Source organism: Caloenas nicobarica, chromosome 4, assembly GCF_036013445.1.
Source record: "Caloenas nicobarica isolate bCalNic1 chromosome 4, bCalNic1.hap1, whole genome shotgun sequence".
Taxonomy (NCBI): domain Eukaryota; kingdom Metazoa; phylum Chordata; class Aves; order Columbiformes; family Columbidae; genus Caloenas; species Caloenas nicobarica.
The window spans coordinates 79478450-79501462 of record NC_088248.1 but is presented as its reverse complement, the minus strand read 5'-3'; the positions used below and the strand labels follow the sequence as shown (position 1 = coordinate 79501462).

The 23013-nt window shown below is 63.1% G+C and overlaps 2 protein-coding genes and 1 pseudogene across 13 annotated transcripts in view; all 3 read left to right on the top strand.

Annotated features, from left to right (window-relative positions):
* The first annotated feature begins 1960 nt into the window (after window positions 1-1960).
* On the top strand, window positions 1961-19116 carry LOC135988434 (protein O-GlcNAcase-like). 6 transcript variants are annotated; one of them, XM_065634411.1, is made up of 18 exons: window positions 2696-3019; window positions 5880-5931; window positions 9246-9339; window positions 9755-9885; window positions 10498-10700; window positions 11045-11143; window positions 11358-11642; window positions 11965-12114; window positions 12624-12848; window positions 13452-13687; window positions 13758-13932; window positions 14219-14275; window positions 15115-15200; window positions 15435-15539; window positions 17154-17245; window positions 17621-17813; window positions 17893-18064; window positions 18398-19116. In XM_065634411.1, the coding sequence occupies exons 1-18, from the start codon at window positions 2980-2982 to the stop codon at window positions 18532-18534; spliced, it is 2532 nt and encodes an 843-aa protein (XP_065490483.1). In that variant the 5' UTR covers window positions 2696-2979; the 3' UTR covers window positions 18535-19116. The 6 variants fall into 6 exon arrangements, with proteins under 6 accessions (XP_065490478.1, XP_065490480.1, XP_065490483.1 ...); XM_065634406.1 differs by lacking the exon at window positions 2696-3019 and adding an exon at window positions 1961-2041 and having other exon boundaries at window positions 10529-10700; window positions 12624-13687; XM_065634408.1 differs by lacking the exon at window positions 2696-3019 and adding an exon at window positions 2016-2041 and having other exon boundaries at window positions 12624-13687.
* LOC135988740 (collagen alpha-1(I) chain-like) lies at window positions 19054-20811 on the top strand (annotated as a pseudogene).
* Window positions 20272-23013, top strand: part of LOXL3 (lysyl oxidase like 3) — a 16560-nt gene continuing 13818 nt past the window's right edge. For 4 of the 7 annotated variants that reach the window (XM_065634391.1, XM_065634387.1, XM_065634386.1 and 1 more), the window contains exon 1: window positions 20272-20463. The gene's annotated coding sequence lies outside the window, so the exon portion shown is untranslated. The remainder of the gene's footprint in view (window positions 20464-23013) is intronic. The other 3 variants (XM_065634390.1, XM_065634389.1, XM_065634388.1) reach the window with 1 other exon arrangement.

The window sequence follows — 23013 nt, the reverse complement described above, 5'->3', positions numbered from 1 at the left end:
TCCCGGGCCGGGCTGAGCTCGGCGCTCCTGGCACCAGGACTCAGCCGGGGCTGGTGGGGGCATGAGGCAAAGAGCAAACACCAGCATGGCCTGTGCCCAGCAATCCCAGCGTGCGAATAACCCCGGTAGAGCCGGGCTGGCTTCCCTGCCCTGCACCCAACACGTGGCTGTTATTGCTGTATGTGAACCTGGTTAGAAGGTTTTATTGATGTTATGAGTGTGGGTTTATTGCTGTGTGTGAGTCTGGTTATGAGACCCTGTTCAGGGGCTGGGGCTCTAAGCGCTCTGTGCTCTCCTTGCTCTGCGCGCTCTCCTGTGCTGCACCGCTGCGCTTCGGGCAGACCGTGCTGGCCTGCTGTGCGCTCTGATGGCCTCTTCCCTGCCCGGCCACTGCTGCTCCGTCGTTCTTGGGCTCCTGGCTGCTTTGATGGCCCAGACTCCATAACTTGGTGTCCCGTCCCGGCAGATGGGACGAGTGATGAGTTAACCCTGAACGCGACACGCGCCCTGACTCAACAGATGAAAACAGGTGTGAGTAAACTCTGGGTAATTCTGCACGGCAATGCGAAGTGAATGACACACAATGACTCCGGGGGTCTGATTATGAATTTACTAAAAGCCCATGGTGGTATACAAATTACAGCGATTAGTGACTTGGCAAAAGTATGTTACGGTAACATGAAACTTATCAATACATTGACAGCAAAAGCCCTTCTAAAAACAGTGGATTGGCAACAATTAGTAACTGTAATGCAAAACTTAACAAGACTTTAGCAGCAGAACTTAAAATGGTATTACTTTTATATGTTCAAGAAAAAGAAAGAGAGAGAGAGAACAAAAACTAGGTTATCAGAAAGAGAAAGGAAGAGAGAGAGAGAGAGAAAGATATCACCACTCCACAGGTACATCGGTCCTGCGACGACCTCTGGAGGGGGGGACGCGTTGAAGATTTACACACCACCAACGTGAGGTTGTTTTATAACCCAGTTCATTTACATGCGAGATAGGAGAGGGCGGTTCATCTCCTCCCTCTGCTCGCTCTTCATGCTAATTAGGAAGGGTCTTCTGGAAATGGGTCTGGGGTCTTCAAACTAGGGGAAAGTTCACAGTACTGACCAGAAGTGAGTTGTTTTGCCCATCACGGGTAGCTGTTGGTTCGTGGTTTCTTATGGTAGTTGGTTGTCCGACAGATTGGACTAGATGATCTTTCGAGGTCCCTTCCAATCCCTAACATTCTGTGATTCTGTGATTCTGTAACCCTAGGGGATATGATTAATGAAAAGATGGTTCATCTCTATCATCCCAATTACGTCTTGAGGCCTTTCACAGCAACACTGTTAATTGCCCTTATCTTACAAGGTGTCTGCCTCCATGGCCATAAAACTTTGGGAAAGATAAGACGAGGTGTCATCTATCTTTTCCTCCCAAAGTAACAAAAACCAGAAGTTTAAGGCATAACAAGGTCCTTTGTTCTGCTAGGGATGGGGGGTGTGCTTCAAGGTTGTCACACTTGGCTTCCTAGCACTACGTTAACCTGCAAAGGGGAGAGGGAGATGCCACTGATCCTGATTTTCTAGGCCTCTGATGCCCATTTCTCCCATGTGAGCCCATGCCTGTGGGCCAGAGGAAACAGCTGCAGGTGGTGACCGCTGCTGGGAGGGCACTTGGCAGTGCCTCACTGCAGGCAGAAAGCACATCTGCTTTCTCCTTTCTCCCTCCCTCACACTTGCGTGGTAAAAATGTCGTGCATTTGCTGTCTGGGTTAGGAGGCCGTTTGGCTGGGGAAGGCTGCAGAACACAGGTCCACCTTACAATGAGACTGACAAACAGGAAAAGTCATCAGAAAAACAGCAGAGCAAGTCAGTGACGTCAAACACACAGTCTTGCTGTGACTGTGCAGCTGCAGGATGGGGAACTAATGACATGGCAGCACTTCTGCAAACCGGAACCTGTGGGATGGAGCGGATCACGAGCCAAACATGTGTCAACAGCTCAGAGCAGCGTCACAAAAGGCAAATAGCAGCCTGACATACACAAGCAGGTGAGGCACGTGCAAGGCTCATGAAACAGTCCTGATCCCGTGAACCTGGCAAGCCAGAGGCATCACAGCCTGGGCCCGGCATGAGGCACCGCGGGGACGCGCCGGCTCAGTGCTGAGCACAAGGGGACAATGACACCCGGCCGCTGGGGACAGCGCTCGGACCTGGGGCTGTTGGGTCCTGGAAGCTGCAAAGGCGGGAAAAACAACTGCCCTGGGCCTGCACCGGGAGAACCCCGCGGCTGGGGACGCGGTGCGGGGGCTGACACGGGCACCGGGCTGCGGGCCGGGACCAGGCGCTGTCCTGGGCTCCCTCCGCTGCCAGCGTGGCGGGCGCTCCGGCCCGGCGGGGCTGCCGAGGGGCTGCCGAGGGGCTGCCGAGGGGCTGCCGAGGGGCTGCCGAGGGGCTGCCGAGGGGCTGCCGAGGGGCTGCCGGGCCCGCCCCGAGCCGCGGCCCCGCTCCCGCACGGCACCGCGCGGCTCCGCCCGGCCCACCACGGGGCGGCTCTGCCCGGGGGCTACGCGGGTCCCCCGCCCCGGCCCGGCCCCGCCGCGGCGCCTCCCACCGGGGCCGCCCCCTGCGCTGCGGCGGGCGCGTCTCCGCGGGGGAGGGCAGGCGGCGGAGCCGCCCCTCCGCCAGTCCTGCGCGCACCCTGCAGCCCTCCGCACATCCCTCCCTCTCTCCGCGCACCCTCCGTCCCTCCGCGCACCCCTCTGTCCTTCCCTCCGTCCCTCTGTCCTTCCCTGCATCCCTCCCCGCACCCTTCTGTCCTTCCCTGCATCCCTCCGCGCACCCCTCTGAGCTTCCCTGCATCCTCCGCGCACCCCTCCGTCCTTCCCTCCGTCCCTCCGCGCACCCGTCTGTCCTTCCCTCCGTCCCTCTGTCCTTCCCTCCGTCCCTCTGTCCTTCCCTCCGTCCCTCCGCCCGCCCCAGCAGCGGCATGGCGGGGCGGCCGCGCTTCCTCTGCGGCGTGGTGGAAGGTAGGTAGGTCCCTCGGGGGCCCCGCCCGGGCATTGCAGGGGCTGCCCCGTCCACTCGGAGCGAACAGGGCCGGGAAGGGCCGCCGGGACCCGAGCCGCGCCCGAGCCCCCGGGTGTTGGGGAGTCAGGGATCGGGCCCCTGCACACCCCCCACCTCTGCCCGGGGATGCGGGACCAGCACCCTCCGCTGACACTGCCCAGCTCTTCCCCACATCCCTGCTGCACCTCGCAGCCATTCCTGGCTTCAGCACCCTGAAGGGTTTCTCCCTGCCCGGGGCATGGCAGCACATCCCATGTGTGCCCCTTCCGTCCCTGCCCAAGGACAACGCCTGGCCAGGCAGAGCCGGGCCTCTCGTGGCAGCTCCGTATGGCTCAGCCCCATCCTGCCCACCCCCGCCCCAACTCCTGTTTCTGCAGCATCTCTGGAGCAGGGCCAGGCCTGGCACCCACCGGGCAAAAGCATCTCTGTTCTTCCCAGCAGCACAGTGTCCCGCCTTGCCTGGGAGGAAGCAAAACCACCATGCAAATAAACACAAAATAAATAGAAAGCACAGGGATGGGGAGGTTGATAGTAAAAAGAAATATGAGTCAGACAAGAATCATTGATACAGGAAAGTTGACCTGGGAATGAGAAGGACACAGACACTGCCAGCAAAGCCGCTCCAGGAGAAGGAGGTCCCTGGAGGGGGAGGAAGGAAAGGCTCCCTCACCCTGGTAGCACAGGCGTTTTCAACAGAGCTGCTGCTGGCAGGGCACGTGTAGGGGGTGAGCATCGCACTTGCAAGGTCCTGTCAGTTCAAAGCAAAGTGTAAGTGAGGCACTTGCAGGCAGATGCTGTACAGGGACTCCTGGGACCTCACTGTGAGCTGAGCAGGGGTTCCGATGGGTTGGGAAATGGAAAATCTATTTATCATGGAAATACTTTCTTTGGGTAAAATGTTTGATCCCTGAGTGGCCACATATTTGGCCCTGTGCACAGTGTGGGACAAATATATATTATTTCAAAGTAGATGGAACAACAGCGTAAGTGTTCAAGCAGGCAGAAAATCTCCCTGCAAAGAAGACGATGGTCAGTGTGTGCTGTGGTGCAACGACCATGCCATTGCCCACGGCTGGTGCTGGAGGCGTCAGGGTGGCCCCTGCTGAGGGGAGCAGGGCAGCAGGGTCTCCCCCTAGACAGACCAGCTCTGGCGCACTCGGGTGTTTGGGGAAATGAGGCTGTTTCCTGGGCCTCACACAGATGCTGAGAGCCGGTCCTTTCTCCCAGACTATGGGGGTAATTGCAATCTGCTCTTGTGCGGTGCACAGTTCAGCAAATGTATTCACTTCCCTGAATATCTGCTCCTGTTGGCCTCGTCTGCTAGAAAGTGCGTCGACTAGTTCAAAAGTTGCCCACAAGACAGAGCCCATCCGAATCTAGGAAGCTGCCTTGATAGCTTGTTGCCATCACTGTTCAAAATGTAATGTATTTTCAGTGAGACTTCACATTGCAGCTGACAGTTCTTTGCAGAGACTTGAAATGTTAAAGATCCTTCTCTTGCTAGATTTCAGGTCAATGCTGGAACACTTGCAGGTTCCTCTTAACCTCCTCTTTAAGAAGCTGTCAAATCTGTATCTCACCAAACACATTTACCTGCCTGTTCACCCATTGTCCCCAAGTGAGCTGGCTTGCTTTCCACTAGATGTTCTTTCTCGCTGGCTTTGCAGACAACTCTGCACCTCCCAGGTCTTCCTACATGCAGAAATAGGAAGGGCTCTTCCCTGGAAGCGGGGGAACGGGTGCTGCACACCCAGCAGTGCCCCTGCCCGCTGTCCCCAGCCCCAGAGCACAGGGCGGGCTGCTGTCAGACACCGGTGCCCAAGAACCAAGTAAAGCCTGCAAGCAGCAGAAGTGGAAATGTTAAGGAACACTTGGGAATTTGCTGAGTCCAGATCTGCAGTTCCTGCATTCGGTTTCGTTGGTGTGAACCTTCTGGAAGGACGATGTCCTTGCGGGCATTGATGAGTGTCTTTGTTAGCAGACAGCTGGCAGGGCTGCCTCCTTGTGTGCTTTCCCTTTCTGGATTTTCCCTTGCAAGCTCATGTGGATGGTGTTTTCCAGCGGGGGACAGACAAGGTGTCTGTGAAACATCTTGTGGAGTCACAGTCCAGCACTCAGGGGCATGCTGGAAGGCTGTGTGTGTGTTCTTGACCTGAACGCTTGCCATGGGACAGGGACATTGCCGCCGAGTCCTGCCCTGCTGCAGTGCAGGTGTGTGTTTGCAGGGTGTAGGGGAGATCTGTGTCAGTGCAGTTTTGGTGCAGTTTGATTTTTGTGGTGATTAAAGACAGAGAGAGCAGCTTTTGTAGCCCATGTAGGAGTGATGATGCTTTGCTTCACACAGCCTGACACTACACAGACACAGAGAGATGCAAAGAGAGACAGAACTGGTCTCTATAAAGAAGAAAATCCCCAGGCAGAAAACTCTATGGTGGATGTACAATAGCTCTGTGCTTTGGTGCACCCCAAATTCATGCTCGAGTGCCCTATAACCCAGCCAGCCCTCAGCTGTCTCCCCTAGGCTTGGCTTTTACTGTGCAAATCCCACCCAGGTTAAGAGCTACCTTGTGTAATTCTTCCCAGCTGCCTCTTTCTGGGGAGTCTAGAAGCACAGGCATCATACCCACTGGATCAATAACCAGTGCCCAGCAAGATCGTATCAGGATAACAATTGTGAAGTGCCCAGAGGTGAACAGCTGGTGGATATCTGGGTTTAAGAGCAGTCACTGGGGGACAGCACAGAGAGAGACTCGGTTTTAAGGCAGTTACAAATGCATTTTGGTATTGTGTTTGTTTTTTTTTTTTTCCCCACTTTTATAGGTTTCTACGGGAGACCATGGTCTATGGAACAGAGGAAACTTCTATTTCAATGGCAAGTACCTAGAATTTTCCTGTGTGAAGGTACTTGCCTGTGGTAGAGTGACAGGGTGGAAGGCAGAGTGCTGTGGAGGCAGAACGGTGAGGACGCCATGCGAGATGGAGGCTCCTGCGGCTGGCCAGCCTTTGGGACACCGGGGCTCCCAGGAGTGCACTGGGGGCGCTGGGAGCATGGCAGCCGGGGGCTCAGGCTGCTCCCAGCGCCCCCAGTGCACTCCTGCTCCCTGGATCCAGCCCAGGGAAAGGGGACGGACAGGCAGCCCAAGGACGCCGGGACAGATGTGGGCTGTGCTGCCCTGTGCCGGCAGAGGGTGCTGGGACTCTGCCACAGCCCAGCTGCAGCCAGATGTGCTGGGATGGGGACCTGGGGATGGGGCCTGGAAGGGGGTGGGGGGAGCGGGTGGGCACCAGCCCCTGGTGCGGGGGGGCTGCCCGGCTGGCACGGGAGCTGCGGCAAGGGACAGGGGACGGGGAGGGACCTGCTGCCATGGGGCAGCAATGGGGTCAGCGGGACAGGACCTGCTGCCATGGGGCAGCAATGGGGTCAGCGGGACAGGACCTGCTGCCATGGGGGAGCGGTGGGGTCAGCGGGACAGGACCTGCTGCCATGGGGCAGCAATGGGGTCAGCGGGACAGGACCTGCTGCCGTGGGGGAGCGGTGGGGTCAGCGGGACAGGGCCAGACCTGCTGCCCACGCCATAGGAGAGCGACAGCAGCTGGGCAGGGTTTGGAGAGGAGCGTGGGGGCTGCACAAGCCCAGCAGTGCTGCCTCTGGAGGCACCAGCACAGCTGCTCTGCCCCGGCTGCAGCATGGCGTGGGTCGGCCGTGGCAGCCCGTGCACAGGAGGGGTGTTGGGGAGCACGTGGAGGGGCTGGGGCTGGAAATGGGAAGTCGGATCCATGTGAGAGAACACGGGGTTGCTCACCCCACCTCGAGCGCCAAGCTGGCAGCACAAGTGCCCACTGCCCCGTCTCTGAGCCAGGCAGGCCTGGGCAGCGCCGCATGGCACCAGCCCGGCAGGTGCGCTGGCCGCAGGACAGCACGCTGCATCCCCGCTGCCACCCACCGTGAGCGGCCAGCTCACCCTGCCTGGGACCACCGTCCTCCTGCTCCCCGCGAGGGCACCGGCGGGTGTTTCCAGCCAGCCCGGCCCGCTGGAGCCGCACTTGTCATTGTGGAACAAACGGCACAGCAAACCCGCCTCACTCAACCGTGGGCACAGGTGGTGACTTTAGCCAGAGGCTGCCATCCCTGCCTGGTGCTAAGGTGGCCCTTGTGCCCCTGTGAGTCACCATGTATGTCTGTGTGTCACCATGTGTCCCTGTACGGAAGGATGTGGGCAGGATCTGCCACTGGCTGGCAGTGAGGGTTGTGTTGGGATGGGAGTTGATCTGTGCAGGAGAGACAAAGGGGTATCCTGGCAGCTGGTGCCCCAGCACTGGCCATGGGCGGGATGAGCTGCAGGGACAGGACCGGTGACAGACTCGGGCCCCGCAGGACCCGCCGTGGGCAGCACCATGGCCATGAGCCAGGCAGTGCACCGTCAGTGGGGACAGTGACACCGACAGTGTGCTGGGGACGGTGAGGAGAGCGTGCTGGTCACAGAACGGGCAGTGTGCTGGTGACAGCGTGGGCAGTGCAGTGTTTTTGGCGTGGGCAGTGCAGTGGTTTTGACACGGGCGTTGCACTGGTTTTGGCATCGTCAGTGCAGTATTTTTGGCACGGGCAATGCACTGGCAATGGGCAGTGTCACCGGGCCGTGTGCCGGTGGCTGTGCTGGCGCTGGCACTGGCAGCCGAGCACCACAGGGGAAACGTGCTGGTCGTGCTGTGAAAGCACTGGTGGCACTGTGCTGGTCAGGAGTGCGGGGACCAGAGATGCAGATACGGGAAAATGTAGCTTAGAAAATTTGGGGAAATGTGCAGAAAGAAAAACAATATGTGATGCTTTAAAGTACGTTAGGAATGAGAAGGTCTAATGGTGGCCTTGTCTGGGACGGGACTGGGATGTGTGTGAGCACTATGATCATCAGTGTTTTCTACTCTGGAAAGAAACAAGATGAGGTGCCTGTATCATGTGGGACAGAAAGTGCTTTCCAGCCTGTTCCATTGTGGGAAAATGTAAAACATTGTCTACTGAGGAGGATAAATAAAAATAAATGAGTATATCAGATGGCTTTCATACAGGAGTGCCAAAAGAGCTGTCTAGGGAGGCGTCTGCCCCATCCTGATAATTTCCAATGAGTCTGGGATTACTGAGGAGATTCTGGAAGGAATTTGTGCTTTCTGAGGCCAGGGCCTGGTGACGGTGCAGTCTGATCTGAAGCAGACGGGCTCTGATCTCTCTCTGACTCCCTTCCCTTCGCTCCAGCTGCAGTGGAGCCTCTGCAGAGCTGGGCAGCTTTCCTCCCCGTCTCGCCCCAGCGTGTGTCCCCATGAGTCACATCTGGACCGTGTCCCCGGGTGTGGGTGGCTCGGGACTCGGTGCAGGCCCTGGCAGAGCCGCGGTGCAGCCGCAGCGGGGTCTGGCCTGATGGAGCCCACGGCCGGACCCCGGGCTGCAGCGCACGGAGCTGCAGCGCACGGAGCTGCTGTGCACGGAGCTGCAGCGCACGGAGCTGCAGCGCACGGAGCTGCAGCGCACGGAGCTGCTGTGCACGGAGCTGCTGTGCACGGAGCTGCTGTGCACGGAGCTGCAGCGCACGGAGCTGCTGTGCACGGAGCTGCTGTGCACAGAGCTGCAGCGCACGGAGCTGCTGTGCACGGAGCTGCAGCGCACGGAGCTGCAGCGCACGGAGCTGCTCCTGCAGCACCAGCCCCGTTCTCTCCCTGGCCGCTTTGTTCTCAGTCTCCCTGAGGCTGCTCTCTCCTCCCTGAGGCTGCTCCGGCGGTTCACCCCTCCTCCATCCCTTGCTCAGGACATGGAGCTTTTCGTCATCACAGACTTTGTCAAGTGGTTAAAACAGGCTGTTTAGGCCAAGCTGGTCCCTCCCACTCACGTTTTCCACAGCAAGGGTGTTAACCTCTCCCCCAGGAGGCAATGTCCTGCTGGTCTCTGAGACCTTCTCATCCAGGTGCATGATCTTTCTGGCAGTCCCTAAACAACACAAGTTGTTGGGCTCGGCACTGGGAGCACTGGGATGGAATTGCATCTCCGCTGTGTGTGAGCAGGGGCTGGCACTGCGGGACCCCACGCAGATCCGCGGAGGGACAGGGACAGGAGCTCCTGGTGCTGCGATGGCACCTGCCCCAATGCTGCTTTGCGAAGAGCCCATCTGGAGCCGTGGGTGACCCCTTGTCCTTGCACAGGCTGAAACGCCGGGAGCTGAACTGCTACATGTACGCGCCCAAGGACGAGCTGAAGCACCGGCTGCTCTGGCGAGAGCCCTACACGGAGCACGAGGCAGGTAGCGGCTCTGCTGGGCCCCGACGGGTGGCTGCAGGGTCTGCAGGGGGGAAGCAGGGTCTGCATCCCAGCCAGCGTCCGGCGGGCTGTTGCCAAGAACCTGCCCGTTGCAGGCAACCCCAGACCCTGCCCGGTGCAAGGAGCCTCCTAGACTCCGTTCATCGCACGGCATTGCTCACAAGCCCACCCAGCACAGGGAGCTCCTCAGGGGGCTCTGGCAATATGTTTGAACATGCCAAGGCCTAGAGACTGTTGCAGAGAGCCCTCTGTCTCGCAAGGGCCTGGAAACTCTCTCCCCTGGGCATCTCCAGGTGCTCTCTCCTGCCTCCCAATGTCCCCAGATCCTTCCTTTTGGGCCGCCGTGGTTCCATCTCCCTCCTCCCAGCGCTCACAGCACCTGCTTTGTCCCCAGCCCGCATGCAGTCTCTTATCGAAGCCGCCCAAGAGCAGGGTGTGGAGTTTGTTTTTGCCATTTCTGCTGGCCAGGACATGGTGTTTTCAAGTGCTGGGGATCGGCTCCTGCTGCAGCAAAAACTCAGGCAGGTACCGTGGACCTTCCTTCACCCCGCTGCTCCAAGGCAAGGGGCACAGGAGCTTGTGCATGAGCCCCATGCCCACCCCAAAGGCTGGTGGGCTCTGTAAACCCCTCCTGCTGCTGCATGTCGGGAGCAGCTGTGGGGTGCCCCGTGGCAGACGTGCTGTCCCCGTCACGGTGACAGGGAGCCGAGGGCTCCCCGGGTGCCTGACTGCGTGTGGGCAGCGCTGGGGCAGGAGGGGGACCGGCCAAGCCCCAGAGCTCACCGGGCAGCACCGGGGGCTGGTGCAGGGTGGTGCTGACCCCGGGTCCCCAAGGAGGGTGAAGAGCCGCCAGCACAGCGGGTTTGCTCTGTGGGCAGCTGCTCCTGCCCGCCGCACAGCCCGGCAGCCGCTGCCCTGTGCCATGCCTGGCCACCACCTGCAGCAAACTTGGCCGTGCCCAGGGCTGGGGCCGTGGCTGTGCGGCTGGCGTGTGCCCACGGAGTGGCTGGGCCTCGTGCGAGGGGACACGGCGCGGGACACTGCTCTGCCCACCGTGGCTGTCCGGCCATCCAGACCCCTGCCCAGGCGGCGGGGGCTCGTCCAGGGCTTGCTGCCTCCCTTCTCTCTGCTGCCCAGGGATCCCTGCAGTCCGTGCCCATGCCCGCAGGTGGCTGCCATGGGGTGCCACTCCTTCGCTCTGCTCTTTGATGACATCGACCCCTGCATGTGCCAAGCTGACAGAGACGTCTTCCCCTCCCTGGCGCAGGCTCAGGCCTCTGTGGCAAACGAGGCATACCAGGAGCTGGGCCAGCCCTCCATCTTCCTCTTCTGCCCCACAGGTACTGCCTGCAGCAGCACGGCCCCAGCCCCCAATCCCTGGGGCCCGGTGCTTGAGCAGCCCTGGCAGCCCACAGCAGACGGGGCTGGCGGCACCCAGCACCTGTGCCTGCTGAGAGCCGGCTGCCCGGGCAGCCCCCACGGCTCCCCCCTGCCCCTGCTCTCACGGGAGCCCTGGGGATCTCAGCACTGGGACGGGACCAGGCTGCGGATAGGCTGGCACGCCAGCAGCCGTGCATGCATGCTCCCTGCACCGCACGCGTTGCCAGCCCCTGTCCACTGGTCCCAGGCAGCCGCTCCTTTCCTGGTCTCTGCCCCACAGGGATGCTCTCTGCTCTCTCCACAGAGTACTGCAGCTCCCTGTGCTCTCCCAGCCCCAGCCAGTCCTGCTACTTGCTGACCCTTGGCCAGGAGCTGCTCCCAGGGATCGGTGTCATCTGGACAGGTGGGCACCGGCCCGACGCTGGGGGTGCCGTGGGGCTGACAGCGGGTCAGGCTGTGGGTCGGGCTGTGGGTCTGCTCTGCTGGCTGGGGAGCGTGTGCAGGGGTGGAGTGACCCTCGTCCCCACGCTCGGTGCCCGGCCACGTGCACGTCCCTGTTTGTGCGTGACGGGCCGTGTTCCTGCTGCTCCACGTGTGTCCGTGCTGTGGTGCTCCAGGCCCAAAGGTGGTGTCACAGGAGCTCTCGGCCACACTGCTGGAGGAGGTGGAGGGTGTCCTGCGGCGCCAGCCCGTCATCTGGGACAACCTCTACGCCAACGACTACGACTGCAGACGTGTCTTCCTGGGCCCCTACACGGGACGTGCCCCCGGCCTCATGTCCAGGCTCTGTGGACTGCTCCTCAACCCCAACTGCGAGCTCCAGGCCAACTTCATCCCCATACACACCCTGGGCAGCTGGTTTCAGAGCGAGCTGGGGAGCTGTGCCCACCCCGATCACACAGGTAGCTGGTCCCAGCACACCAGGCAGCTCTGCACGTGGGGCCTGGGCTGGCAGGGGGTACGTGCACCCAGGACAGGGCCCAGCTATCGCTGCCTGTCTGTGCCTTGGCCTTGAGGCTTTCGCACGGCAGCGGGGTGAGGTGTCTCACCTGGGTGGGGTGTCTCACCTGGGTGGGCACCAGCCGGCACCCCTGGGCACGGCATCCGTCCTGGGGGCATCTCCCTGGGCTGGCGGGGAGGGACTGCTTGCCCTCAGTGTGGTGTGTGACAGCTCTGTCAAGCAAAGAATGGGGCTGCCCAGGCTGATGAGTGCCGGTTCCTTAGGGATGGAGATTACGGCAGCCCTGGGGGACAGCCAAGGCTCGCAGGAGGGGACATACAGCCCTCGAGAGGGGACATACAGCCCCCAGGAGGCCCTGGAGCTGGCGCTGCTTGACTGGGTGGCCGAGATAAACCAGCAGGCCTCAGAGCCAGGTAGGTGATGAACTCTCACTGTGCAGCATCCTCAGCCTCCCTGGAGTGCTGGTCTGGCTCTGCTGGGCGCTCGGTGGGTCAGGGAGCCCCGTCCCTGCCCGTTTGGATGGGGTGCTCTGGCTGGTGCTGCTGCACGGTCTGTGTGCCCTGGTGGGCAGCCGCGGGCGTCCATCGTGCCGTGCTGCCCCGTGGGTGCTGCTGCCCCAGCCGCACCCCAGAAGGGATGTCCTTGGCTGGCAGCGTGTTGGCCCAGGCCGTGGCACGGCTCTGGAAGAGCAGATTCAGCCAGGAGCAAGCTTGATGCTTCACAGTGTTTGCCTCTGCAAAGTCTCACCTGCCACGGAGGCCTGAAAGGCACAGAGCAAACCAAAGCCCCTGGTCCTGCCAGCTCCCTGGTCCTGCCGGCTTGGAGATGGAGCTCCCCGGCACAGCCCCCAGGGCTGCCCTGCCCACAGGCAGCAGGTTCCATGCAGGTGCCAGCGGGGCCTCCCCTTGCTCCTTTCTGCCAGGAGGAAGGGCCCTGGGACACCCCAGCATCAGCCTGAAGGGAGGAGCGAGGCTGCAGCCCAGCACGGGAGGACAGGAGGTGGTGTCTGAGCCCCAGCCCCACGACTGTGTTCCCGGTGGGGCAGAGCAGTGTGGCCCTGAGCCCTGCGGTGCGGCACCGGGGCAAGGATGGAGGACGGTGACCTCGGAGCCTGGGAAGGGCAGTGGGAGCAGGACCTCTCCTGACGGTCAGCAAAGCCCCACAGGGGCCGGGGACCAGCTCACCACAGGGAGCAGAGAGAGCTGCGAGCCCTCTGCTCTGCCCAGCGCGGCTGGGAGCACCCAGTCCACAACAACCCCGGTGGCTACAGAGACCCTGCACAGCCCAGGCCCTGCCATGTGCTGCAGCAACAGGGCCAATGCCAGCCAGAACCTTCCCCTTCCCACCAGTGATGCCAGGACAGGGGGTGGCAGCCCCTCCCAGCCCCCCTGCAGTGCCCAGCCTGAGGCCGGCAGGGCTGACATGTCCCAGACACCCCCAGGGCCTGGGGCTGGTGCCAGCCCTGGCCCCACGGCCCCGCTCCTCGATGGGGCTGGTGCCAGCCCTGGCTCCGCAGCATCCTTGACCCCAGAGGAGGCTGGGTCCAGCACCATGGCCCTGCTGACTCTGGAGAAGTCTGGGTCTGGCCCCGCAGAACCACTGTCTGCCAAGGAGGCCAGGTCCAGCCCCACAGCCCCAGTGACCTCAGAGGAGGCCAGGTCCACCCCCATGGCACCAGTGACCCCAGACGAGGCCAGGGCCAACCCCACAGCCCCAGTGACCCCAGATGAGGCCAGGTCTGGTCCCACAGCCCCGGTGACCCCAGACGAGGCCAGGTCCGGTCCCATAGCCCTGGTGACTCCAGAGGAGGCCAGGTCCAACCCCACAGCACCACTGACCCTGGAGGAAGTGCGGATGCTGGTAGAGCTCTTCTACCTGCCCTACCATCACGGGCCGCAGGCGCAGCGTCTCCTGGAGCACTTTCGGTGGCTCCAGGCAAACAGCCTCAGCGTGGGTGTCCCGGCGGCAGCGCCCGATGCCTGTGGGGTAAGGCTGGTCCAGGGGCTGCTGCGGGCCGGTGCGCACCATAGTTGCACTGACGCGTGTCTGTCCCCAGGGCACGCGGTGGCGCGGCCGAGCCCAGTCCTTCCAGCTGCTCTGTGCTCAGATCTGCCGCCTGCACAGCCGCTTGGTCAGCAGCGCCAGCCGGGCACTGCTCTACGACCTGCACGGCTACCTCTGGGACATCCGCAACGTGCTGCTGGCCGCCAGTGCCTTTGTCCTCTGGCTGGGTACGTGTTGATGCCAGACCCGAGCCAGCCTTGGGGCCCTGTAGTCCCTGTTTGCATCAAATCCAGACACCCTGAAGGGCAGCGGCACCCGGGCGCTGTGGCACACCCAGGCATCTGAAGCTTGTTCTGTGGTGATCCACTGTTCCTCCCCGTAAGGAGGTGCAGGTGCCTGGGACCCCTCCCAGCGGTCTGGGGTCCCTGTGTCCAGCTGGGGGTGTCAGGGTCTCTCCTGGGTGAACACCTCCAGCTGAGCTGTACCCATGTAACCGCCTCGCCTCCCTTGCAGATGGACATCTCCTCTGCGACCCCGACCCCAAGGGCACCTGGGGAAGCTGCTTTGGCTGTGAGTACCAGTGCTGCCCAGTTCCCCTCCTGCCCGCTACCCCGGTCACCTCCAGCCCCGCAGCAGCAGCACCGGCCATGGGGCTGCCTCCTCCGGCACCCTGTGGCCGGCAGAGCGGGGTGGCCATGAGGAGACCAGCACCCCACATGCCCTGTACACCGAGGCAGGATGGGGCACCGCTGCGGGGGATGGGGCAGGCATCGGAATGGCTCTTCATCTCTCACAGTCCAGAGGAATGCCTGTTCCTAGGGCACGGTTCCTCAGGCCTTTTAATCCAGGCACTTCCGTCCTTTCTGGTAAAAGGGATCCAGGGGCCATGGGGAGCAGTAATGCCCTGGGTGGCAGAGACGAGGCTGGATTTTGAATGCCTGTGCATCACTTTGGGAGCCCCGGTTCCTCTGGTTTAGGGTTCCCTAGTTGCTCTGTGAGCCTTGTTATCTCTTACCAGCCAGGACCTGTTACCAGATGACGACCTGAGAGGGTCTCCAGGTCCAGTGAGGGACGGGCCATGTGCCTTGAACCACTTGTGCAGGGCAGCAGGCGCACGCTGTGCCAGGCTGCAGCTCCGCGGCTGTACCCAGGAGCTGTCTTACCTTACACCCTTCGTGGAGGCAAGATCATACCTTTCCCCCTTCCCCACTTCAGGCCTTGTTGCGGAAGGCGTGCGGCTGGCTGCCGCGGCCAGGCAAGGTTCTGTGCCCGGGCTGCACGGCTCTGGGACAGACCCTTGGAGCTGCGACCAGTGTGCGTCATGACATTGCTGTGCAGTGGAGGCTGATCTCCCCCAGCCCAGCAGGTTTTTGTTCACCTCACATGTATCTGTCACCTGCTGCCTCCAGGGTGCCAGAGCATCACTGCCCCGATCCTGCTGGCGGGAGACGCCGAGCCCTGGGCACGCCGCGGGGGCCTCTTTGGAGAGCTGCAGGTGAGAGCACGCACGAGGCTGTGGGGCTGAAGGAGCCGTTGGGGAGCCAGGATCCCAGCTGCTGCTCTCGGCCCTGCCTTTGGGTCACAGGAAGGCAGAGGTGCCCTGGGCCTCTGTGCCTTGGCTGCAGCTCCTGGGGCTCAGGGTGCCTCAGAGGGACCCTCCTCTTGCTGCCTCCAGGTCAAGCTCTGGAGCCAGGACAACCTGCTCCTTGATGGGCTGTGTCTCTTCCAGGCTCTGCTGCCCGTGGGGAACAGCTGTGACCTCTTCTACCACCCACCTCCGCTCTTCCCGTCCAGCCAGCTGTACCTGCTGCACCCGCTGCTGCCCCTGGACAAGGTGAGAGCCACGGCACAAAGGCGTAGGCAGAGCTCACCTGTGCATGGTCTAACGAGATATGTGTGCTCGTCTGCTGCTGCTGCAGTGCTGAGCTCGCAGTGCAGGTGATGCAGGTGGGAAGGGATGTCTGGGCTCCAGACCCGCTCAGAGCAGGACAGCCTGGGCAGGTCACCAGGTGCTGTGTCCAGCAGCGTGTCAGCCCCAGCGGCCCCGGCGGGGACCGTCACCTGCCCCTCTGGCAGCCAGCAGCTGGAGAGAGAGACCCGGCCCAGACATGAGCAGCAGGAGCCACGGATAAACCGGCACAGACTTGGAGTTGCCAGGTTGCGAGGGGCTCTCCAGATCAGCCCCAGCACTGATCTCCAGCGATGGCCACAAGCAGAGGCCAGGAAAGATCCAGAACAGACAAGGGTGGATGGCGACCTCCTGCAGCCTTCATCAGCCTGCAGCTCTGGGCACCGGCTGAGCCTGTCCAGGTCCAGCTCCAAATCAGCCTCTTCTTCAAATGCTCACCCAGTTTACAGGACGGTTCCCACTGGAGAGGCAGCAGCCTCCGTCAGCTGTGACCTGCTTGCTGCCAGCCCTACCTGTGACATCCCAGCAGTTCGATGGGACAGGGAGGGAATGGGAGAATTTGGAGGTGGGGGGACACAGGAGGTAAACTGCTGCTGAATCCAGCAGAGCCCTGGCTTCCCCATGTACCACAGTCTGCAGTGAACACGCCGCTCCCTGGCCCTGCTGCCTCCCCTCACTAAAGGCAGAGCTAACACTGCAGATCTGGCCATCACGGACACAACTGCGCATCCCTGCTAAATACAGCACCCAGCAACATGGAGCTGCAGCGCTTGTAAATAACAGAGGAGGAGCTGCCAGCACATGAGAGCAAATTATAATATAATATCAGACTGCAGCTGCCAGCACTTCCCATTGCAAGAGCTCTTCTTCAGCTGCCTGTTGTCAGATTTAATCTGATCAGGCTAAACTTTAACAAGCTGAATGTCTGCGTTCAGTGAAACTTTGAGAGAAAAATCCAGCTCAGCACTTCAGCCGGTTCTGGGACTGGCGCTCAAAAGAGCACTGTCCTGCCCTTGGTCAGTGGTGAGGGCCTGTGCTTTGAGAAGCAATGCTTTTAGCAGGGTGTTCTTTTTGCTGATCCCATGATCAGCAGCAAACTCAAATCTGACCAAGACAGGAAATTTTGAGATGTCCCACTTTGCACATGCTCTGTGGAGACTTGAGTTTCAGCGTTGGTTTTGCTGCTGTTGCTCTGAGCATGCTTGGTCCTGGGGCTGAGCTCCTCAGCAGCTGCTGCTCAGGGATGCCGGCTGCAGTGGCAGCTTCTCCTGGTGAAGTGTTGCTGTGCTGTGGCAATGAGCCTCAGGCCAGCAGAGGCGGTGCTCGGTGCATTGCTTGGCGCAGATGCCAGCGCCCTTGGACGGCTGAAGCACATACCCTTGTACCTTCCCTGGCCAGGACGCGCAGGACGACGCAGCCCTGGCTGCGGTCCTTTATAGTCACCCTGCGCAGCTGCTGGTCCCACGGCTTGGCAGGGACTGTGGGCAGGGATGGGGCAGGGCAGGGACAGCGGGGCTGAGGTGGGTCTGCATCTTCCAGGCAGAGCTTTACCGGATGTGCCAGGAGAGTTTGGACTGTGACCCCAAAGTTGCAGAGATCCTCGCGGCCCACCCCGACATCCTCGGTGACAGGTGAGTCGTGGCCCTTCGGGGGCTCCCTCTTGCCGAGCCCGGCCATGCGCAGGGCGATGCTGGGCTGCGGTGGGAGGCAGCGGCCCCTCCTCTCATCACTGTGGGGACCAACTCTGCCCGCGCCACGGCTGCGATGGCCCTGCCGTGCAGGAGGGAACAGGGAGGGCAGTCCCTGCGCCAATGTCCGTGCGGATGGACCCGCTCTCAGCCTGGCTGCGAGGGCTGCAGTTGCTCCCCTTGGCCCAGGGCTTTGCTGGGGTGCTGTCCCACGGGGGCAGGAATGAGGAGGCTGGGCTGGGCCGGGCTGGGCTTCCCTGGGCCAGGCTGGGCGCCAGGCTCGGCTCAGCTCAGCGGTGCTTCTGCTCCGGCTGGCAGGCTGCTGGGCAGCTTCCTGAGCCTGAGCCCCGAGTACACGTTTGTGCTGGAGGATGAGGGTGGCCCATGCGGCTACGCAGCCGGAGCACTCTGCGCTGAAAGCTTCCTGCAACAGCGAGACAGCAACTGGCTGCCGGCCACACGGCACAAGTACCCCCGAGACCTGGGCACAGGGACCCCAGCTCCAGGACAGGTGAGGGGGCACCTGGAGCAGAGGGGAGCGGGTATGGGGGTATGGAGGGAGCTCCCTCACTTGTTTTTGTCTCCTGCAGGATGTCCTGGAGGAAGCACTGCTCTTCTTCCACACAGAGCCCCTGGCTGTGCCCCTGCCCGTGCTGCGGCGCTTCCCCTCCCTGGTGCAGCTGGGCACGGCCCCCCGCGTACTGGATGTGGGGGCCAGCCGCAGCCTGGCCATCTGCCTGCTCAGTGCGCTCAGGGCCAACGGTGAGCACGGCCCCCGAGCCGGGGCCCTGGGGTCCCCTTCATGCCACCCGGCCCTGTCCCGCCTGCTCCCCTGCCCACTGCAGAGCCAGGGGCCAGCCCCACCTGCACGCCCCCCTCAGCCCTCCCTGGGGCTCCCTGTCCCATCCCTGACTCAGTCTGGCCCCGGCGTGCCCACCAGGGCACATGGACCCGTGTCTCAGGGCATTGCTCAGGCACCCAGTGCCAAAGGGCAGCGGAGAGGCTTCCCCGCTAGGGGAGGGGGTCCCGGCCACTGGCCCCAACCCCAGCATTGGGGTCCTGGTGCCAGGGCCTGACCTCTCCCCTCCCTTCCAGGGTCACGGGGAGTGTTTTGCCAGGTCAGTGCCACTGACCAGCAGCAGCTGAGCTTCTACAGCAGGCTGGGCTTTGTCGCCCTGCCAGTGGCCTGGGACAGCTCTCCTGGCACTCGGCTCCTGGGACGTCTCCTCTGAGCAGCTGAGGGTGCAGGCACAGGGAGGCTGTGCCACAGGACGTGCTGACCCCCATCCCACACGGCATCGGCCTGAGGCAGTGGGAGCAGGGGGCACCTTGAGCAGGGCAGGTGGACGTGAGGGGGACATGGCCTGGGGGCGAGCAGAACGTCACTGGGATGTGTGCAGGGCACTCGGCGGTGAGGGTCCTTTGGCGACAGAGAGGTATTTCTGCCTTCTCAGGAGATCTGGGCAGCAGGGCCCCTCTGCTCCCCTCCTGACTGTTCCTGCTTGCTGAGCACCCTCCTCCTTTGCTGGGCAGCCAGTGACATCCCTGGGCTGGCTGCAGAGCACAGACCTGGTGAAGCCACATGGGCAGTGTTCAGGGCAGTGGTCACAGAGAATGGCATCGTGCACCAGCGCTAAGGGGCTGTCCTTGTCCTGCAGGCTGGGCTGTCCAGCTCTCTCCATCCCGTGTGGCACTAGGCAGGGCAGCTGGTGCTGGGGCTGGCTCTCGGCACCAAGGACCTGCTTGTCCGTATGGTCTGGTACGGGACACAGTGAGGCAGCTGCCATCTCTGCTGCCTGAGGGAAGTGCTGTCCTTGGCAATAAAGCATTTGCTGGGCTCTCACTGTGGTTCGTCTCTTGGGGGAAAATGTTGGGGTACCAGCATGTCCCTCTCACACCCTCATGCCCACCTTGCAGCCAGCCCTCTGTCCAGCTCACACCAGCTGTCGTTGTAGCTGGTCCTGTGTAACCTCAAATGAAGCAGCTCCCCACACGTCCACCTCTCCAGCTGCTCACCAGCCCTTGGCCTTCTCCTGCAGCGCGCTGCGGGAAGGAGCTCCAGGCGCTGGCAGCCGTGTGCCACGGCAGGGCTCCCCGATGCTGCGGGATGGGGCTCTGCTACGGGATGGGACCCCTCAGCCTGGGCATTCCCTGCGGTCACGGCTGCCTCGTGGGCCTGGGGGGCTGCTGCACTTCCAGAACAGGCAGGGTGGCCAGGGAGGGGATGTCTGTCCAGCCATCCTGCGGCAGCCCTGGGGACAGTGCTGGAAGGGGTGGAAGGAGCAAACTGTCGCTGGAGGTTTCTGTGCCCTCTAGAGCTGTCTGCCTCGGGCCCCAGCAGTGAGGAGGAGGCTGGGGCAGGGGTGGCCAAGAGCCCAGGAGCGGGGGGACTCCAGCAGCCCTGCCCTTCTCTCTGGCTGGCCGTGCCCGGAGAGCTGCCCTGCAGGGCAGCAGCAGCCCCGTCCCTGTACCGGGGCTGCCGGGGGTTACCCGGGCTGGACGGGGAGCTCGGTGCTCCCGGGCTGCCGGGTCCCACTGCCACAGCCAAGCCGGCAGGAGCGATGCTCGGGGACCCTCCACGGGCGGGCGGCGAGCGCTGGGCTGTCCGGAGGAAGGCCCGGGGCTGCCCCCCCGCAGCGGGCAGTGTCCCCGCAGCGGGCCCCGGAGCGGCGGGGCGGCCCCGAGACTCCGTCCCGGGGGGCCGGTGCCGGCCCTGGAGCGCACTCCGGCCGGGGCGGGGGCCCTGGTAGGATCGGCCCATCCCGGGGCGGTGGGCGGGGGGCGCGGTGCCCGTCCTCCCCGTACCGGCTGCGGGGCCGGGCCGCTCGGCGCGGGCTGGGGCGGCGGGGCGGCCCCGGACACTCGGGCACGGCGCGGGGCGGGCCGGGGCGGAGAGGGGCGGCACGGCTCGGCTCGGCTCGGCACGGCTCGGCTCGGCACGGCTCGGCTCGGCTCCGCACGGCTCGGCTCCGCACGGCACGGCTCGGCTCGGCTCGGCTCCGCACGGCTCGGCTCCGCACGGCACGGCTCGGCTCGGCTCGGCTCGCCTCGCCTGCACTCGGCCCAGCTCGGCTCGGCTGGGTCCGGCTCGGCCCCGCCGGCACTCGGCTGGACGCTCTCGCTCGGCGCTACCGGAGCCGCGCAGCCCGCGGAGACGAGAGGTACCGGCCGGGGCAATGCAGCGGGACGGGACCGGCGCCGGGGAGAGCGCGTGGGGACAGGCCGGGGTGCGGGTGGGTTGCCCGCGGGGCGGGGGGGCCATGGCGGGGCGGGCGCGGAGCGGGGCCGGGGCTCGGGGGTCTCCCGGGCCGGGCTGCGGGGGCCGTGTGAGGGGGCCGGCGTCGCTGCCCCAAAGCCCGGGTTGTCAGAGCGACTGCCGTGTCTGTGGGGCGCTGGCGGCTCGGGCTGTGGCTGCCGTGGGTGCTCGCTGCGGAAAGCTGGCGTTGTGCGGTGATGGGCAGTTGTGTGGTGCTGTCGGCTGTGCCGCCTGTCCCGGCATGACAGGGTGACAGGGTGACAGGGTGTGGGCAGCGCGGTGTCCACGTGCTCGATGGAAGGGGTGCCCAGCAGAGCTGGCAGGTTTGTGGCGTGCTCGATGGAAGGGACGCCCGGCAGAGCCAGCAGGTTTGAGGGTGCTGCGTCGGAGCTGTGTAGCCACACCGTATCCCTGAGCATCCTGTGTGCTGGCTGCAGGACGCTTGTTTGCTGAGCTGTGGTTTACAAAGGCCAGTGGAGACTCAGGATTTCCATGAAGATGGAATTTGCTTTAGCCCTTGGAAGAGAGGAGTGATGAAGGGCCGTGAGGTGTGAGAGCTGGGAGTGCGTTCTCTCTTTGGTGCTGGCGCTGTATCTTCCCAGCTGCTCTCCAGGGTTGCAGGCAGGCGGCTGAGCAGCTCCCAGGAGCTCCAAGCGGGCTGTGTCTCTGCTCCGGGGTGCCTGGGCCCCCCAGACCCACCGCCTGCTCCTCAGCCTGTCTGGGCTGTCAGGACCATGTGGCTGATGGCTGCAGTGTCTGCACATTCCTCTGGGGTCTTTCTCTCCTGCTGCAGCTGCTTCTTCCCAGGGCTGCCCCTCCAGAGCCCAGGGGAGCCCAGAGCAGAGCAGGCAAACCCCTCAGAGCTGAGGGCCCCGCCGTGTCCTGGGGAAACTGGGTGCTGTTAGGAGCTGCGAAGTGCTGTACTGTGACCTGCCTAGACTTAGAAGGGGACAGCAGGACAGCGGGATATCAGGTAGCCCAATGGGGATGGACTCAGAGTCAGGAGCCCCAGCAAAGCACTCAGTGCCCTGCTGCAGCTGACACCCCGCCAGCCCTGGGAGCCAGACTGCACTGTCCACAGCAGTGTCTGTGTCACTGCCGGGGATGGGGACACGCAGCAGGACAGTGTGCACAGGCACCCTGCCTTCTGGGCAGTGAGCTCCCAGCCCGCGGGAGGCGGGCGGCGTTGGGAGGTGTCATCGAGCCTGCCAGGGCGGCCAGGCTCCTGTGGCGGCCCTGGGCTGTTCCCTGGTGCTTCTGAGCCCAGTTCAGCTGCGGAGCACCTACTGCCCTCCAGCCCTTGGCTGCGCTCACCCAGAGCTCCAACCCCATCGAGTCCCTGCAGGCAGGGGCTGGTCCCGGCCTGAGCGGGGTGCGGTGTTGAGGCTCCCCCAGCTCGTGCGCTCCCAGCTCGTGGTTGCCGGGAAGCAGGAGAGTGAAGCGGGCCCATCCACGCAGCCGGGATTGCGCAAGGGCCAGCACTGGGCTGTGTGTGCTGGGGCTCTGGGGAGAAGGGAAGGGATGGAGCCATCGCCTGAAGCCATGGGACCCACCAGACCTTCTGCTGCCCCGAGCGCTGGGGACGTGACCCCGTGCTCTCAGGGATGTCCTGGCGTCGGTCTCTGCAGAGTGTGACTGTGTCACCCCTTAACCTTCCCGAGGAAGGATAAACAGAGGGAGCTTTTTCCTCCTTCTGCTGGCGGGTTTCCCAGGTCTTTGCTCACTTGTGCTGCTCTTCTCTGAGTCCTTCCAGTTGTCAGTGCCTGGGCTGCTCCATGTCCCTGTGTCCCAGGCTGCTGCTGAGAGCGCGTGTTCCATGGCCAGGCCCTTCCCTGCTGCTGCGGCCTGGGCTGTCATCCCCACGCCACAAGGATGTCCCGGCTTGGCTGCTTGAACACGTGCTGATCAAACACGCCAACTCGTCAGGGGCTCGTTCATCAGGAGCTGCCGCTTCCCGAGGGCTGTTTGCTGTTCACTGGGGTTTTGCTGGGATGGGCTAATGTCCCTCTGAGTGCCTTGTGGGTGCCAAATGCCGCATTAGATTTGACCAGTCCTGGAGAGCCAGCAGCACCCCTGGGCTCTGGGCACCCCTTGTCAGCACCGAGCCCTCCCAGGAGGGTGTCCTGGGGGCCGCAGGAGCCCCCATCACAGCTGGGACAGGCAGAGCAGCGTGGCTGTGTGGGAGCAGGTCGGGCGGTTCTGTGGCTCCTGCTCCGCGCGGGGCTGCACCGAAGGGTCCCTGCGCCTGCGCTGCGGCAGCGTGGGGCTGCGGCCGGGGGAGCCGCAGGGTCTCAGCCCCACAGGGCTCTCGGCCGCCTGCTGCCAGCGCCAGCGGTGGCCCCAGCCGGAGGTGGCTCGGGGCCCGCGCACGCCCAGCCGGGACATTCCTGAGGTTTCCTGGGCAGCGGCGAGGCCCTGGGATGCTCTCTGGCTCCCACGCCCAGCGCTCGGCCAG

Excerpts from the sequence above, each read along its gene's own strand:
- LOC135988434 (XM_065634405.1), top strand. The coding sequence starts at position 2,980 with ATGGCGGGGCGGCCGCGCTTCCTCTGCGGCGTGGTGGAAG. Across the intron at positions 3,020-5,879 it reads CCTCTGCGGCGTGGTGGAAG|GTTTCTACGGGAGACCATGG; the intron begins GTAGGTAGGTCC and ends CCACTTTTATAG. Across the intron at positions 18,065-18,397 it reads CAGTGCGCTCAGGGCCAACG|GGTCACGGGGAGTGTTTTGC; the intron begins GTGAGCACGGCC and ends CCTCCCTTCCAG.